Source organism: Nematolebias whitei, chromosome 12, assembly GCF_014905685.2.
Source record: "Nematolebias whitei isolate Nwh7 chromosome 12, NemWhi1, whole genome shotgun sequence".
NCBI lineage: Eukaryota > Metazoa > Chordata > Actinopteri > Cyprinodontiformes > Rivulidae > Nematolebias > Nematolebias whitei.
Window position 1 is genome coordinate 33,707,452 of NC_056509.1, and position 18,785 is coordinate 33,726,236.

An 18,785-nucleotide genomic window follows, 5' to 3' on the forward strand; every position below is an offset into this window, starting at 1 on the left:
AAAAAAAAAAAAAAAAACATGAAAAAATTGAGCAAAAAACAAACAAATTTTGTGATGAAACGTAGTATGGCACCCTGTAAGGGACAAACAAACAAACTAAATAGCAAAAGGAATGTCCAAGGATTGCGGTGCCAGAAACCTTTCTGTTTACAGGACACAGTGTTTCTTAGTTCTTGGCATTTTTCTGAACGTGAACACCCAACCAGTGTTTTCTTTAAACAGATTAGAAATGGATGAAGTGATCATGTTTGCTGCATTTATTAACTTTAGCTCTTTCTGGCTGTCATTGAAGACTAAAAGAACATATCAAACAGCGAAGTTAGTTAAAAACTGGCTTGTTCTTAAAAGTTGCAACTGAGTTTGTCCCGCGTGCGTTGTGGTTGGTCGGTGCCAACTTGTTTTTGTCACGTCGCTGCAGACCTTTGTGGTCTAATACACGCAGAGGTCGGGAAACTTCATCTCGTAAATGGGAACGGATCGACTCTGGCTCTGGCCGTAACCTGATGAAATGGTCCCGGACGGGCTGGGAGGGGGTCTGAACAGGAAAGGGACAAAACAAAGCCGTCATCTTCACCGTTAGTCTTCATAATGACAGCGAGACACAGTCAGTGCCATCTTTCAGTCTCCTCACCTGATTGTGATCTCAAATATCTGATTTAGTTTGCTCTGCAGCATGGTGGCCTAGAAAAGACAAAACATCAAAACATGAACGCAAGAGTCATTGAAGTTAGTATAAAACAGCTGAATAATTTGTTTCTTGTACCCTGGCACCACAGTGGGCAGCGATCTCCTCAAAGGGAGCCTTCTGAAACTTCTCCACCACTTGTCTCCTTCGCTCCCTCTCCTGCTCCTCCATACCAACACTGTCCACTAGAGGGAGGCAGAGACAACGCAAAGTGCATTAGAACAACTGCAAAAAACAAACAAACAAATAACTATGAACACTAATGAAGCTCTCATTTCAGCTTTTTTTTAGCTTAATTCAGCAAAAATGTGCTCTCTCCACTTCCTTCTGGTAATTTAAGCTTCTTTGTCCTTTTTTAAGCTACTTTTCAGCTAATTCAAGCATTTTTCAAATAATTTTCACTTCTTTGTGCTCATCATCATAAGCCTAACTGGGCGAACATGTTCGATCTGCTTTCTTCTGCTAATTTAAGGTTGTTCTACCTTTTAAGCTAATTTCAGCTGTTTTCTGATCAATTAAATTTTTTGTGGAAATTTCTGCTGCTTTCAGCTTCTTTATGCTAATTTCAGCTTGTGATGTTCCTTTCAGCTAGTTTAAGTTATTTCAGCTACTATTTAGCAGTTTTATGCTAATTTTATCATTTTCAGCTAATTCCACATTTTTTGCACTCCTTTCAACTTTTTTCAGTCTAATTCAGCAAAAATGTGCTCTCTCTACTTCCTTCTGGTAATTTAAACCTTCTGCTTTTTTTAAGATACATTTCAGCTGTTTATTGGCAAATTTCTGGGGATTTGTTTTCAGATAATTTCCACTTTTTGCACTAATTTCTGCTTGTTTCAGCCTAATTGGGCAAACGTGTTCTTTCTGATTTATTTATTTTTTGCTAATTTAAGCTCGTTCTACCGTTTCAGCAACATTTTTTTATTAGCATTTATTTTTATTAATTTTAGCTGTGTTCAGATAAATTAAGATTTTTGTGGTAACTCCTGCTACTTTCAGTTTAACTTCTTTCTACTGATTTCAGCTTGTTACGCTCCTTTCAGCTTATTTCTGCTAGCTTCAGTTATTTCAGCTACTATTTAGCTGTTTTAAGCTATTTTAGCCTTTTTTTTTGCCAATTCCTCATTTTTTAGCTCACTTCCTTCTGGTAGTTAAGCTTTTTTCCACCTTTTCAGCAATTTCTTTTTGTTAATTTCAGTTTTTCATAGCGATTTCATAATTTTTGTGCTCATTTCTGCTTATTTAAACCTAATTCAGCAAATATGTGTTCTTTCTGCTTTCTTCTGCTAATTTATGCTTGGTCTTCCTTTTCAGGTAAAATTCGGCATGTTTTAAGCTAATTGCAGCCGTTTTCCCAACAAGATCTTCTGCAAGAAGCATTCACACTGCATTTTTGCAGGAAATGCAATTTCATGTCATGTTTTTTTTTGTTGCTAATAAATGAAGTTGTTAAAACGATTTTTCATACAAAGTGTGAAGTTAAAAAACTGAAGGTTTACATATTTTCAAATTTTCAACCACAAACATTTCAGTGATTTACCGATTGCATTTTTCAGGGTTTCAAATGTGATCTCCTCCGCCGGTGTCCTCTGTCAAACAGAACAAGCACAAAGTGAATGTGGTTAAAGGTTCTGTACTAAAAATGCCTGTGATAATGAGACTATTCGGGGGGGGGTGTCACCTCTTCTTTCTCTGGACTGTTTCTGGACTCAACCTCCACCTGAAGAGAGATGGTCTCCCCTATGCTTTTCCTTTTGGACAGTCTGTCCTCGTCTGGAGGAGCAGTGAAAATATTTGATCATCAGTTTATTGTAGGAAATGGACCGTTTCATGTTGGACATTTAGGATCGTTACAGCTCTGTATTGTCTTTAAGTTTGTGGCAGCCAGATTCGTTAGGCCTCTCACCAGTATACTGTGGGACATATGGCGTCCCCAGCCTCTCTGTGTTGTAACCACTTCCTCCAAGAACCTCGGTGATCTTAGACTGAAGGAACAAAACACTCCCGTCCACCTTCTCCACTGAAGTAGGAAGCCTGAGGAGAAATGAAATGTAATCCTGAATGTTTGCAGAGCAGGCCGTAGTAATTTAGCACATACGTTGTGTACATAAAAATCTAACTCAAGCCTTGAAGCTTTGTGAGAAAGGAGCATTGAAAACGTCTGATACGTACTTGGGATTGTCAACAAAGACATCCTCCGGCAAAAGGTAGGGACTTTGTTTCTGTCTGACCTCAATTACCTGAAGGGCAGGAAAAAAAAGCTTTTCAATACGAGCTGGGCTACGGACGCACACGATCAGACACAGAAATCCCGAGCGTCACCTCAAGTATGTGCTGGCAGAAGGCTGGGACGGTGGTGAGCTGGCAGATGAGGTTGAGGTAGGCAGCGGCGAGGGCATGAACAGCACAGCGGTTATAAATGGGCAGAGCGTCGTCCGTGGACAGAGCTACGTCCTGCGCAGGACGTCGACGTGTTTCAGGAACGAACCGGGAAGGAAATTTAATTTGCGTTTTAAAATTAAATTTGATAAAAAAACAAGACTGCAAACCTGCAAGGCGAGCGCCAGGCGAATGAGGTCCACCACCACCTCCTCGTTGGCCAGCTCCACGCTGAGGAGACCCAGCAGAGCGTAGAGGGTTTCGTAGTGCTCCTGGCTGCTGCTCTCCTCCTTACAGCCCAGGTAGATGTGTCGGTACAGCTGCTGACCATGCTGCAAACAGCAGAGACCGTACTCTTCATTGGTCCAGTAAAACTAAAGACTAGATATGTAGAGATGTAAAGACGTTGAAAAGAAGTACCTTCTTCATGAATAAATTGTCCTGTCTGGAGCACTTGTCCACTTTGAGCTTCAGCACAGAGATGTCTGAGATGATGCTGCGCAGGTGAGACACCAACGGTCAACTCCACACACCAACACCTGCGGCAGGCCTTTGGCTTTTACAGACAAAATGACTCACGTGATTTTGGATAACTTGGGTCGGTTGTCGTGCCTGTCGATGAGGCTGAGGAGGATTTGGAGCACCAGCAGTCGAATCTCAGGGTCATCCGTTAGAGAGAAGGAGAGCAGCGGCTCCAAGAAAGAGCTGGGAAGAGCTGTGAGCATGTTGGTGGTCTGAAAACCTGCCGTCACCTGAGAGAGAGAAAGAAAATATATTATTTGGTATAGAGTGAAAAATACTCTTCTCTCTTGTGGCTGCATTTTGTTATTAGTAAAAGACTTAACTCTCATTTTTCTCATTTAAGCACATGGAAGACCCCGCTGTACTGCTTCAAAGCTCTACAGGAATAAAACAAGCATTTACCTGGACCAAGGACTTGAGCAGCATAACCTGAATCATTCTGGTTCCTTCAGGCCTGAGAAATAAAGCATTAAGACGTCAAATTCACCAAAACCAGGAGTCTGAAAATGTTTCTTTACAAACTGTGATGTCATCGGGAACATGTGCCACAGGAAAAGATTTGAAAAGAAATTATTAGTGGATGTTGTGAGATTTGAGAATAACGTACTCGGATCCAGTAGAGGGCAGAGTCAGGTTTACTCCAGGGACGGGGATCTTGCCCATGATGAAAAGCATGACCTCTGACCTCTGGTAGGTGGGTAAGGTGTTGGCAAACGAACCTGAGGGGGAAAGAAACGTTTGAACAATAAAACACGATATGAGGGGAAACAAGTGATGAACAAAGAGGCTCGTTCAAAGACTCACCGATGGTCCTGATGACGGCCTCCTGCAGCTGCCTCTCCTCGTGAGCTTTGATGATCTTGGTGCCGATGCTGGTGCTGCCGTCGTATGAGCCGGTCAGCTCGTAGTCCACGCTCAGACGGAGCTGCCTCAGCAGCGTGTTGAACACCTCCAACACCGTGGGGCCTGCAAACACAGTGGACGATCAAAAACAAACAAAAGAACCATCCTAATAGACAGAAGCGTTTCCCTGTGCTCCTCCAGTGCCCACACGTGCGCTAACACGTAACGCACCTACAGAACCGCTGGCTGCGATGGCAGCTGCCTCCAGCAGGACTTCCACGATGCCGGCCCGCACTCTGGCTGAGTTCTTGCTGTTGGCGTCCAGGTGACCGAGAAGCTGCTGGATGACCAGGTGAGAGTGCTGGGACTGACGTGAAAGAAGAAGAAGAAGAAAAAAAGCAAAGTGAGCTGCATCTACCGTTCAAGCAAAAAGCAACGAAGGGTTTTCAAAACAAGCTGTTAATCTGAGCAAACCCTCTGAATACTAAAGACCGTTTCTACTTTCATTCAAAAGGTGCAGTAAAAAAAAAACCAAGGCTCCACATGCTTCAACATTTCTCTTTCTCCCATGAGGGTTTGGACAGAAGGTCAGCAGAGTGAGGAGGAGATCAATGGTGTGGAGGATAAGCTGGAGCAGTCTCCCTCACCTGGATGGAGTACATGATGATTTTGAAGCAGCGCACCGCGAAGGTCTTCCCCTCCCATAGACAGTGGTTATCTAAGTGCCTGGAGGAGGAGAGAGACAGAGAGGATGTAATTATCTGGTGCCGGGAGAGATGGAGACCTAAAACAAAAAGGCACAGAGACGTTTTATCGAGACTCAACATAAACGCTGAACGAAGTCATTAAACTACAAAACACTGTGGGAGCCAAGAAGAGTTCCTTATAAAAACAGATTATCTAATGTTGCTGTGAGTTACAATAAAATAAAAAGTAATAATCGAGATCATAATGTCTGGCCCACAATTAAAGTGAGTGAGCAGCGTGTCATGCTGCAGAGAGCTGCAGCTAAAGCATGAAACGGAGACAGAAACAGTGACGGATGAACAAACGTTGATCTGAGAGGACAGAAAAACAGAAAAGGAGTTGCTGAATGTGTAAAAATTAAACACAGATCGATCAGCCGTTAGATTAGGATAACCGGAGTTATTATATATTTTGAGGACATCCTGACTTGCGATCCAGTCAACTTGTACTCGTTTTGTTTTTAATTTTAATCTTTTTTTTTTGTGCCGTTAACCTCCGACTGTCTTAACGTAAAGAAAATGCACATACTTTTGGCACACTGTTTGGCAAAATAGCTTGATGCACATATCACTGTGCATCATTTTAATAATTTAGCTTTAAATATTAAAACACTTGTATCCACAAGTTCGGACTCTCCAGAACAAATCAGAAGTTACCACAGATTAGAGACAAGAAGCAGAAGAAAAAACAAGACAGGAACAGCTCAAGTGATTCAGATAAGAGGCTAAAAAAAAAATAGAGAACTACGTTGAATTCATAAAGACTGGGTTAAAGACAAGAAATATTTCATTCAAAATAAATACCAGAAGCAAGACGGCGAAGACTTTCTATCCAGCAGCATGACCTATATTCTAACAAGACGAGTCAACACGAACACGATATTTAAACCATGTAAATGTTCGACCTGCAAACAAACAGATGGAGTCTAGAGAAATCTCGTAACCTTGCACCGCCCTTGTCTGGCCCCGTGGGACGATCAGTGAAAAGATAAACGCAGTATTTCCCACATTTCATGAAAAAAAAAAACCTCACCCCGAACAGAAAACAGATCTTAAAAACAAGATGCGTCTTACATCAGGACGGGCGTGACGGCGTTCTTGATGTTGCCGTAGGCGGCTCGTCCCAGCAGCTCCCGGAAACAGCGCTCCGTCAGCTCCACCGGGCTTTCCTTCTCCTTCTCCGACGCCTGCAGCGGAGAAGGAGAGCGGCTGCTGGGGAGCGATGCAGGGGAAGAAGCGCAAACAGAAGCAGAGAGAGAGGGAGAGAGAGAGAGTTGCAGAAAGAGGAGAGATGTTGAAATCAATTCAAACATTTCAACTTAAAGTCTGTTTCACAAAAACACCCTCAGGAGCTCTTTACCCTGCAGTAAAATAAGGTGACGGAGTTTGTTGTGTTTACGTTTGTGTATTCCACATCTGTTTTGACCGTGCTGCGGTTGTGTCCAGGTCTGCAGATGTGTGTGTGTGGGTTGTCCTCATGCATAATTAAAACCATCCACCACTACAGTCACTTGGTCACGTAAAGCCTCTGGTAGTCCACTAATGATGACAGCACTCATTAAACTCTTATTTCATGTCTTGCTGTGAAGATGGGCGAGATGTGAAATCCTTCTGCCTCCTTAACTTGAAGAAAAAATATCTGAGAAAAAGATGAATCTACCTCAACCTAATGGATGAAACACTGCTGTGATCATGTTGGTGTAGATCCCTGCCTATAAATTAAATTAGGAGCAGAACTGTGACTGGCAGCTTTAAAGGGCTTAGCATACAGTTGTCTTCACGCTGAGTGCTTTATTTTATGTCCAGAATGATCACAATAAAGTGATTTCATAAACCTTTACATAGTTATGAACCAGACAGGAGTTCACAACTTTTATATGTGCACAAAGTATGAAAAACAGCTTTAAATTACCGTATTTCCGCCGTACACATCGCTCTGCCCTATAAGTCGCATCTGTCCAAATATGTCTAATAAAGTGGAAAAATCCATAAATCTATTATGTGTCACTGCTAACAACCTGAAAATGTGGGTCGGTGTTGTGCCAAAAATTGATTGGCTGCCAATGGCGGCCGCGGGAGCGTGCACAGAAGGACTTTAACAAGATTAACACTTAAAAACAATTATTTGTTTGCTCAACATTATAGTAAAGGTGTGTCTCACTTGAACTTTTACTTAATAAATGCACTTGAATGGTCAAATTAGCTGCATTTCGCCAGGGCGGCAAAGCAAAACGAAGCTGATTTGACGGTTGCTCCAAGCAAGCTGGACGAAAGTGGCAAGATATGGCAAGCCAATTGTGTCATTAATAGTCGCTTCTCGCTTTTACCTATTACAAGATACAACGGCATGCCATACCACTCGAGTGCCATCTAGCGGCTGAAAATGGTAGTGTTCAATATTTTCAGTCAGAATTAATGAAAATGGTCATATCTCAGCCCAAAATTGGTTTATAAATATTGGAAAAAATCTATAAATGTGTTGCTTCGATGTATAAGTTGCAGGGCATGCAAATTATGCAAAAAATATACAACTGCGACTTATAGGGCGAAAAATATGGTACTGTATATATTAGGAGTAAACTTGTTTTACTTTTAGGAAAAAGTGGATCTGATCCGCTGTATGCAATGCTCTACTACAGGGGTCTGCAAGCTTTACGATCAAAAAGAGCCATTTTACGCCTTCATTCACTAAATTAAAAGTGATCAGAGCCGCAACAACCTGCTGTGATTATCAACTGGTGGTCCGTGGGCCGCTTTAGGTTTGTTGGAGGGGGCTTTTGTGGCCAGTAGGGGTGACATTATAAAGCTAAAAAATATCTAATAATTTAGATTTTTACAATGAAAATACCATATTCTTGTAAGGGGGGTTGTTTCTTTTTTAATTAATAAAAACTATGAACTATGTAGACCTATGTATTTTTTTTAAATGGTGGAAAAATTACCGGTAAGTACAGAAATAAAGCATAAAGTTAAAGCGAGTATGTTTTACTCCTTGTACTTGTTCCAGCAAAAGAAATTAACGGAAAACTGTTAAACCTGTCTTTTCTGTTGTTTGTATAACAACCAATAAAGTTCAGTTTTATGTCAGTTTTGGTCAAAGCTTGAAAGAGCTGCTGTGGAGGAACCAAAGAGCCGCATGTGGCTCCAGAGCCACAGGTTGCAGACCCCTGCTCTATTACAATGGTTCCCAACACTGGTCCTTGAGGAACACCATTCTGCATGTTTTAATTGTTTCCATGCTTTGATACACCTGGTTTGAAAGAATGGGTGATTAACAGGCTTCGGCAGAACTTGATGAAGTAATTAAATCACTGAATCAGGTGTGTTGGAACAGAGAAACAACTAAAACATGCAGGTTGGTGTTCCTCAAGGACCAGTGTTGGGAACCACTGCAGAGTTTACTGTAGGTACATTTAATAAGACACAGATGACATGTTTTTAAAACAATTTCTATTATGTTTGGAGTTCAAATGCACAGAATGGGCCACTCATTGATTAGCCCATGCTTCTCTTTGTGTTTTTTTGTACATGAGAAGAGAGAACAAAGCAGCTGTGAGGATAAAGCCAAAGCAGAAATCCGTTTTGTCCATCAGTCTTTTACTTCTAGTCTCATATTTTCAGAGCAGAGCTTCATACAACCTGCTCCTCAAAACTGTGGCTTCAAGGAGAACTAATGGGTGCAACGTAACCAGCTGTACTACAAGCAGTAAAAAAAAAAAAAAAAAAAAAAAACTTTATTATGAAATAAAAAGTTTGCCATTAAAATAAAACTGAACAAAATTAAGATTTGCACAGCTTTTCTCCTTATCCAAACTCATGCTCTTAAAAGAAGTCAATTGTTTGATTAGAATACGTCCATCTGTATGGTTTAGTCAAATCTAAAATGTAATATTATTCAGACTTATTACTAAAACATTAGTGCACTTGTTAGTGAGGTCCTGATGGGTTCCCACAACTGACTGTGTGATGTGAGTCGTGTGTTCATGAAGAGCTCCAAAGTGACATCAAATCATTAGCGAGTAGTGGACGTTACAATAAAAGCTGTGTAACAACCCACTTTATGAGAGCTGCACCTGAACTCCAGCTGCACTACATCTCTGAGTTCTGCTGAGAAAACATCTGAAGAAAAGACGGAACACTCATAATTATGCTGAAAAATCTTTTGTCATCTCTGCAAGTAAACCTTCTAGAGAAGTTAGTCTGAACTATTTGGTCCTTAAATAAAGTGGTACGCGCCCACAGGGGTCAAAGTAGAGGAACGTGAACGACCTTGAGGTAATTAGATTCTGCACCGACTGCTGTGAGTAATGACAAGTGAGACTCGGTGTGAGCAGGAAATGAGGATGCACAGCAGGAGCAGACCGGCGAACACAAACAAAGAGGAGACGAGCTGAGAGGGAAACGTGACTTCGTGTTGGAAAGACTCAGTCTGTCAGTGACTTCCTCATTTTTATAACCATTTTCTACCATCCCTCCATCACACAGTTTCGGTTTGCCTTCCCGTCTTCCCCTTTGCTCCCAAAAACCCCTCAGATCTCGACGCTGACGTCAAAGAGAATTTCAGTTTGCGAAACGCTGCCAACAGATCCAGATTGCACAGACTCCCTCACACACAGGCATCTTCTGACTCTGTGCTCCAAGAACCTTTATTCTCCACCCACTGCACTCTCTTCTGTTCTCGTAACCCCTTTCATGTTCTTCTCTTGTCTTCTTTAATATTTCACTCACACCACAGTTTGTTGGCTCTTGGGTGTGGGTTAATAGATGCCCACGAGGAGCCCAGAGCTGTCAGCAGGTGAGCTAATTCTTGATGAGAATGGTGAATGATGTATGTGACGGCTTGTGAAACTGTCAGGAAATATTTCACTGAAGGTGAGACGAAGGCTGCATTCACATCACGCTGAAGGCAGAAGTGGCCCAACTCTGACTTTTTTATGTTAGTCTGAACGTCACAAATCCAATTTTTTTCTAATCCGACCCAGGTCTTTTTATGCGTGAACTATATTGGATACATACTTAATGTTTTTCAAAGTGGCCACAGTCTGAACAGTCATGTTGCATTTCATCCAACGTTTATGTCATTGAGGTAGGGGTATGTGGATCAACCCTGAAAGTGATAACATTGACATCAACGGCATGCAGTTTAAAGCACAGAACTCCACGTCTTCAGCTACAGAAGAGAAGTCCCATTTATTCTGATTTATTTAACTGTTTAGGTTTCTCATGTCCAGGATGACTGAAAATCTGCAGCTACGTATGACACAAACATTGGTGTCGAATCATATTGATACTAACGTGATGAGATCAATACTTGAGTTTGTTTCTGCTTTCAATACGAAGCTTTCAGTCCAGATATAATATCCTACATTAGAATGTGCAAGAAGCAGCAAGACCAAGTCAAACACTGGACAAAACCATCACGGCAGACAATAATTTAGTCGGCTCTGATCGTACAACAACTTCAGAGCCGATACACTCTGCCAACGTGTAGCATCTATATTACTTCCTTAAACACAGAGTGCTGTGTGGGACGTCACGTTTTATTCTGCACATGCAGGATGTTTCAGGGCCGTGGACTGTTCACATTAGAGTCTGATGATGCATTGAAGTCATAATGTGAATGACCACACAAAAAACATCAGCTCTGAAGAATTGGAATTGAGCGTTAAGACCTACAGTGTGAACATAACCAAGCAGCACCAGAGCTGATGGCTCTGGACTGTGTGAACCAAGACATGCCAGCACCGTGTCTTTATTTTTATCCCAACATCTTAGATGTAACCATTTGATCTATTTCATAATTAATTACACATCACATGATAAACTTTTACCTAAAGCAGACTTATACACATATAAACATAGCACAAAAAGTAAGAGCATTAATGTATTGTTGATCAGTTCTTTGTTGCAACAAAGATTATTGGCAGTAAATCTTATTCAGTTGGAAAATCTGTTTATTTTTATGTGTAATAGGTGGTTAACACCTATAGAAAATTTGCTAAATCTCCATCCATCCATCCATCCATCCATCCATCCATCCATCCATCCATCCATCCACTTTACCGGTTTTCTCATGCTGGTAGCTGCTAATGCTGAACAGCTTATTCTATTATGACAGTGTTTCCCCTAGATTACTTGCCTTGGCAGGGCGGGGGTGGGGGGACGGTTACGGAGACACGTCAGTTTTGCGCGCTGTTTGTATCGAACAACAGTTTTCAAGTGGGGTGGGGGTGTCTCAGTGTGAGGGAAACGGAGCACCACCTCTGTAGATTTTTAGCTAGTGCGTCCGTATTACGTTGCGCTAGCTTAGCGCTTCGTCAGTGCCAGCAGTTGTAGACGGGGCGGGGGGTGTTCAGTTCAGTTTGGTAGGCAGGTCAATCCTGTTTACAGGGCGGGGCTCCCTGCTTGTATAACGATGGGGGAAACACTGGACTCTTGTTTTGAGATTCTAGTACCCCAGGTGCTAACTAGCAGGTGCGTGATTAGTGTCTGATTGGCAGCACCTATGAGCAAACAGGTGTAATCTGATATCTCCGCAGTTAGGATTGAACTCTATCCACAATGCTCGCCCCCAGAGAGCGGGGTTTATCAGACACTACCTCCTGAATTTGAGAGTGGACAGGACGGAATGGTCTGCCTGCAGTCCTGACTTCAACCCCATCCCACAGAAATGTGCGACCAAGCTGATCAGCATGAGGAGGTGGTACCAGGTTGTTGTGGCTGTGTATGGTTCTTCCACATGCTACTGAGGTCCCCATTTGTTCAATTAATAAATTGTTAAATTGCCTCTATATCTTGTTTTTACAACTTCAACCATTCAATCTGCCGTAATAAACAATAAAAAAAGACTCAAAAAGAGACTAAGCTGTTTGGCATTGCAGAGAAGATTTGACAAGTTTTTCATGGGTGCAGTCCACATACTCTGCTCTGCTGCTCAACCCAGAAATGTATTTCCTCTACAAATGTGGCAACCTTAAAGAGGAAATAAACAGGCTTTTCTAGGATTTAGAAAGACACAAACATGGTAAAAACAAAGAAATAATTAACCAAACTTGATTTTTCTCTTTTTTTGCTACGTTTATTTGATTTGGAAACAGGAGGCACACTTTGATCCATTATTCAACTGACTGCACATTGTGTTCATTCGTCAATCCATTGTGTCAAATTAAAAGTGATGAAAAGAATTCTTAACAGGAGTTTGCATGTTGCTAGTCACAAGGCTTTTGAGAAAATGTCCCTTGATAAACGAAACTACACCTGTCTATCAAATCAGATTTATGATGACAGGGAGGACAACATGATTCGTTTTTAAAGAAAAGAACACCATTGGATGACTAAAACGATGACTTCTTCTTAAAGCAGTCCACTAAAAATGTGTGGAAATAAATGAAACTCACAGTTGGTTGTAAGCACTAATCAAATATGAGGTCTGACCTAAAGCTAAAACTAGTAACTGATCACAGACACAGCCTTAAAACGATGCGATGGGAGAAAAATCAATTAAAAGACCAAAAATAAATGTTTGAACAAGCCTTTTTAATTAGACGTGATAATTAAAATGTTGCGCTGAAGAGCCACATGTCAATTTCAACATATGTAAAAGAAAGCACAGCAGCACTCACCTCTCTGTGCGCTCTCCACTCTGCAGGTTGAAAAGCAGAGAGGGGACGATCTTGTCCATGTGCTGAGGGTCCCAGATGTTCGCCTGCAGCTCATCGTTCACAGTCTTTCTCACCACGCCCTGAAGACCCTTAATGCCTGCCATTCGGATCCTGAAGGGAATGTTCACACAAAAATAAATCCCTTCATTGCAGACTATAAAAAAGTCGTCCATTTTTTACTTCTGTGTCCCTCTGTGTTTAACCGTTATGCAATCATAAACTTAAAAAATAAAATAAAAATGAGTTACACTTTCTATTTTCAGAAAATATTGTATTCACAAGACCACATAAAAGCAATCCCCTGAGGCAACAAAAGTCTAAAAATATATTTAAAAAAACCCTCAGAAGATTCTAAAAACAGCAGCGGTCTAATCAAGCGTTTGTCCACTAACTTGGTGCGGATGTCGGGGTCCTCATAGTTTGAATGGCACATCTCACTGAAGCGAGACACAAAGAAGTCATAACTGCGGTGGTACGATGGCGTGTCCTCTTCTATGTTAGCAAACTTGACAAACTGACAGAAAAGAAAAACAACACTTATGTTCATCTCAACTTGGCAACTTTACAAAAGGTACATGTTAGTTAGGATCTTATTTTGTCTTTAAACTGAGCATCAAGTCCAACGGGAGCTCCGTAACATCTAATTAGAAGTGAAAAACGTAGAGCGGGGTGGGTGGTGTCTCCCACAGAGCTAGCAAATGTCAGCGAAGTAAACCGGCTGACATTCAGCTTCAAAACACCATCCATGTAATAAATTATACACAGGATATCTTTAGAGTTCAATTAGATCCTGAAAACACCCGAAGAAAATAAGATTTCATCAGTAGTGAATAAAGCAGGCAGTAATAACAGCCTCAGTGAGAAACAATGGTCGGATTTGGGGAAGGATCGCTAAAGAGTTCATGTAGAAAATGAGCATTCACAAAGAAATAGAAACAGTTGAGTATTTTTACTTGCTGCGTAAATACTCGAGCTGTTGGAGAGGTACTGAAAAGAAATGAAGCATCCTTGAATTAATAAAACAGAGTGAGCAGAGTGCTCGGCTGCATCAGCAACTTGCTGCTGCTGCTGATGTCTGAAAGCCATCCAGCTGCCGGTAACACTGAGCAGCAGCTTCCAGGTATTAATGCACCAGCTCTGTGTCTCAGGACCAGATCTGACTGAAAGCTTTTCATAAACAACCCTGACCTAAAGAGACGCAAGACTATAAACGGTTTTTGCTGCAATTATTGGGAACATCAGAAGAAACGAGCTTTAGGTTCTCTCCATTGTAAAACTGTTCCCATTTGTTTACGTTTAGAAATAAACACTTTGTGGCCATCAAGCCAAGTAAACAATAGAGACCCGAAAATCAATAGGAACAGAAGGTATATCATTTCCTCTAAAAACAGTGTGATGCTGAGTGTGACTGCTGAAAAAGCTGAAACAACAATTTCAGCTGCTATTTGCCACTTTTAGATAAAAGTGAAAAGTATCAAAAGGTAAACGCTAAATGCAGCAAAAGGCTAGTAAAGTCTAAAAGTAGCATACAGCTAGCTAAAAGGTAAACATAGCAACAGGCTAGTTAATCATACCAAAAGGCTAGCTAAAAGCTAAATGTAATAAGGTTAGTTTCAAGCTAAACATAGCAAAAGGCTGATTAAAAGCTAAATATACTATAAAACTAACTAAAAGCTAAATGTAGCGCAAGGCTGGCTAAACACTAAACTTTGCAAAAGGCTGGTAAAAGCTAAACTTTCCAAAATATGAACTAAAAAAATCTAAAGGAAAACCTAGTAAGGAAACTGAAAGTTAAATTAGGTTTCTTTTTCAGAAATAGATCCTGTCTAACTCTGAATGCTAGGAAACACCTTGTAACTGCGACGTTCTTTCCCTCCATCGACTCCAGTGACATTATCTACATGAACGCTCCTACAGGCACCATGACGGATGCTGCCTATCACGGTGCATTAAGATTCATTACTGGCTGTAACTACCGTACCCATCATTGCACCCTGTATTCACTGGTTAACTGGTCATCAATAACTTCATGCAGACTCTTCCATTGGTACCTTTTCATCTTTAAATCACTTCTTGGTCTTCATACATCTCCTCGTAGATCTCTCTGAGCAAGTGCAGTTACAGCGTGTGCTCTCAGGACATTATTACCTGCAGTGTTCCCTCAGTGAGGACTGAACTTGGCAAAAGGGCCTTCTCCTACGCAGCCCGTTTCCTGGAATACTTTGCAAAAAGATCTGAAGCTCTCGACCTTGACCTCTCTAAATGACTTTAAAACCTTATTAAGTATCTGGTAAAAGCCAATGCAGACATGTTCCTGTTTTTTGTTTTCTAAATCGCCTTGTGATCTAACGGGTTTTTTGCTGCTATTCCTCTTGATTGTCCTTTTGTTGCTATTTTGTTTCGATTTGTTAAAAAAAATTAAAGAGAAACTCAAATTTGTATGCCTATTTTATGACTGGCTATTGTTGTCATTGTTGACCATTGTTGTCATCACTCTTTGTTAAGAAATCAGGTCTCTCTTGTAAGTGACTACTCGAGGCTCAATGGGATTAACCTGTCTAAATAAAGGTTGAATGAATGAATGAATAAAGGCTTGATAAAATGTAAACAAAGTAAAAGGCTAGTTAAAAGTTAAAAATAGCAACATGCTAGCCAAAAGCAGCAAAACAGTAACTAAAAACCAAAAGTGGCAAAAAAACAGCAAAGCAAACAACGTATTTGAAGGAATCTGTAGCCATGTCTATGGGGAAAACATTTGGAAATAAAAAAAGGTAAAAATTTACAAGTTATAAAAACTTAAACTCAAAGAATGGGCTGAAATTTTTACTTAATGAATGACTAAAATAAAGTATACAAAAGTAATTGATCTGAAGCTCTCGACCTTGACCTCTCTAAGTGGCTTTAAGAATCTGTTGGACTCCTGGCAGGGACCAATGCAGACATGTTCCTGTTTTTAGTTTTTTACATTCGCCTTAAAATCTAGCTGTTTTTTGTTACTTTTCTTTTTTTTTAAGCCATCCTATTTGTTAAAAAAAAAAAAGTATGACTTTTTATAACTGTTTATTGTTGTCGCTGTTGTCCATTGTTGTCATCATTCTTTTGTTGAAATCAGGTCTCTCTTGTAAATGAGTCCTCGAGGCTCAATGGGATTTACCCGTCTAAATAAAGGTTGAATTAATGAGTAATTAGATTTCAAAACCACACAAAAAAATTAAAAAGCAGGAAAACAATACCATAAATGCTGATTCAGCATAAATATGACTAACTATATTAGCTGCATGTGAGCAAAGCCAAACTATCTGAAACACAAACGCTCTATAAGAGGCTACTTTATGTGTGAAGGTGAAATGCCTCCTCAGCCTGGATGAGTGACTGAAAAGCTTTCTCTGTCGTCTCCAGTTAATCTAATTTCCTTTCTCTGCTGACCTGCCCAGTACTCACCGCTCCCTCTTCCCTCCACTGTTCCTGAGCTATGATCTCTGAAGCTCTAACAGCTTCTCTTCAGGTTCTCGTCTCTTTAAATATGACATCACCTCATGAAAGTAAATGCTTCCTGTCAGCTTTTGATTTGATAATACAACTAAATCCACTCAGATGAGTAGAATTTGATGCAGCAGGAAAGCTTTGAAGCTAAGGCACATTAGCGACAGATAATTATAGCGGAACAGATATTTATAGCAGTCTTGCTACTATGAAAAGATTAGACTTTTATATTACTAGGAAGGTTTCTTTGTCACATTTTCTCATTTTACAGAATAAATTCCACCTTATTACCACAAACGAGGCACCTTTTTATGACCATGAGGCTGGGGTTTGTTTGGTTGACAGAAAGTAAAAGAAGAAAACTAAAAATTGTACTACCACTAGGAAAGACTCACAGAGTTGGTTCCAAGGATCTGCAGGGAGGGTTTGTCCGACTCCAGCAGCTTGCGCACCATCTTTAGAAAGCTCTCCACAAACAGGTTGATGCTCTGGCAGTGGCAAGCCATCAGCAGCTGGTCCAAGGCCTCCATGGCGATGCACACATACCTGAACAGAGCAACAAACAGAAGGACACACGGTCAACGTCCTGAGTCAGTAAAAGACAACTTCCAGGTGAAAACTGCTGCTGACGGTTTGTTTATAAGCATTGGGACACACAAAACAAGAAGATGTTTCGAGCACAATCCTGAGCTTTTTAATTAGTTCTGATCTTGTACAGAGATAAGTGAGAACAGTGTACGTCTCATTACATCATAGCACGGAGAGCTTCCTAGAAATGTCCCATTTAAGTTCAAAGTAAGCTAAAAAAAAAACTGGTAGAAGATTAAAAAGAGTGAATAGTATTTGTCAGGGCAGAGACGGATGTTACTTAGAGAGAGGTGTTACCCATATCGATGTCGGGCCACGTCCCTGGACAGTCTCTCAGACAGGTAGGCCCCGATGCGGTCCAGCTTCTCGGGAGCTGACAGGGCGTAGAACGTCAGCTTCTCCATGTTGGCTTTGACCAGCCCATCCTTGGAAGGGACAAGATAGAAGGAACGGGTTCTTATTCCTGGTGCATTGTGTTCTTGTCTGTTAAAAACAGAAGCTGTTGACCATATTCATGTCAGAGAAGACGTTCAGTTAGGTTTGTTTAGACCGCTACTCATCCTCAATCTGTCTGAGACATGCTGTAATTCAATTCAAGGTGGTGCACCGGCTGCACTGGCCCAAAGACAAGCTGTCCAAGATCAAAGCTGACCTGGACCCTGCATGTAATCATTGTAAACAACCTCAAGCTACACTCCTGCATACATTCTGGACCTGTCCCAAACTGTAGACCTTCTGGCAGTCTATTTTTGACACTTCCTCTGTGATATGTGGGAAAACTGTACACACATCACCATTCATCTCATTGTTCGAGGTGGTCCATGTGGATACGTCCTTCTGCAAGTATGAGAAGGATGTGATTGCTTTTGGCTCTCTTCTGGCCAGAATACTGTTTTTGTGCAGCTGGAAGGACACCCCCCCCCCCCTGCATATGTACATTGGATAAGAGAAGTGATGCATGTATGTGTGACTGATCTGGTGTGGGAGGGAAGGGTTTTTGTTCATTGTGTTCTCGTTCTTTTCTGTTTGCATGTTAAAAATCAAAAATCTATTAAAAAAAACTGATTAAAAAAAAGGTTTGCCTAGACCAGGGATCTGCAACCTGTAACCTGTGGCTCTCAGGCCAAACACCACTCTTGTTGCTTTAATTGAAACGAACATGGAAATGACCAATATTTATATTTATAAACACAACAAAAAACTACTGTTAGTAGTCTTATAATGCAAATATGTGATTGAAACCTTTGCGACAAAATGATACTAAAAATACAAGGAGGCAAAAAAACTGTTTGAGCTCATAGTTTTGTTAGCTTGTTAGCCTTTTCGTTCATCCAAATTCTAGCCAAATGGTGACATTTTCTCTAAAGTCCACCTGAAAATTTAACGTTTTTTAATTACGATTGGGGCAAGCTGCTGAGGGGAAGAAACTGACAGTGCAGTTTTGCACGCTTATAAGAGATCATCAACATAATAGTTCTGAAGATAAAAAGAATTAGGAGTAAGTGATTGCTTTTGAAAAAAAAACAGTTAAATGATTTAACTTATAAGTACACAAAAATGCTCCTTTGTCTTAATGTAAAAGTACTAACAAATGCAGTTTTTAAACAAATCTTTAATTTTAAAATGTCCTGGATATATTTTTTACATATTTATATACCACCCAATGAGTTGTGAGAGCTCTATTTGAAGCTTTAATCACATTTTGCGGCTCTAGACAAACATTTTGTCATAATGAAAGGGCATCTATTGCTCTTTTTTTGGTAAAATATTGCAAACTCATGGTTTAAACACTTTTAAATGACACCAGAGGAAACAAATATCTATATATATATATATATATATCTATATATATATATATATATATCTATATATATATAT

The 18,785-nt window shown here is 40.6% G+C and overlaps 1 protein-coding gene across 1 annotated transcript in view; it reads right to left on the minus strand.

Moving 5' to 3' along the window:
• Positions 1-52: 52 nt before the first annotated feature.
• LOC119418201 (protein EFR3 homolog B) overlaps positions 53-18,785 on the minus strand; it is a 42,357-nt gene continuing 23,624 nt past the window's right edge. The window contains exons 3-23 of the mRNA XM_037685457.1: positions 17,205-17,332; positions 16,715-16,865; positions 13,229-13,350; positions 12,798-12,947; positions 6,250-6,384; positions 5,077-5,155; positions 4,661-4,796; positions 4,391-4,552; positions 4,194-4,305; positions 3,989-4,040; positions 3,644-3,816; positions 3,485-3,560; positions 3,235-3,396; positions 3,008-3,139; positions 2,858-2,925; positions 2,592-2,719; positions 2,367-2,458; positions 2,226-2,274; positions 764-870; positions 632-681; positions 53-535 (exon numbers count right to left, since the gene is read on the minus strand). Of these exons, the coding sequence (XP_037541385.1) occupies positions 430-535; positions 632-681; positions 764-870; positions 2,226-2,274; positions 2,367-2,458; positions 2,592-2,719; positions 2,858-2,925; positions 3,008-3,139; positions 3,235-3,396; positions 3,485-3,560; positions 3,644-3,816; positions 3,989-4,040; positions 4,194-4,305; positions 4,391-4,552; positions 4,661-4,796; positions 5,077-5,155; positions 6,250-6,384; positions 12,798-12,947; positions 13,229-13,350; positions 16,715-16,865; positions 17,205-17,332 (2,370 nt within the window). The 3' untranslated portion in view covers positions 53-429. The remainder of the gene's footprint in view (positions 536-631; positions 682-763; positions 871-2,225; positions 2,275-2,366; positions 2,459-2,591; positions 2,720-2,857; positions 2,926-3,007; positions 3,140-3,234; positions 3,397-3,484; positions 3,561-3,643; positions 3,817-3,988; positions 4,041-4,193; positions 4,306-4,390; positions 4,553-4,660; positions 4,797-5,076; positions 5,156-6,249; positions 6,385-12,797; positions 12,948-13,228; positions 13,351-16,714; positions 16,866-17,204; positions 17,333-18,785) is intronic.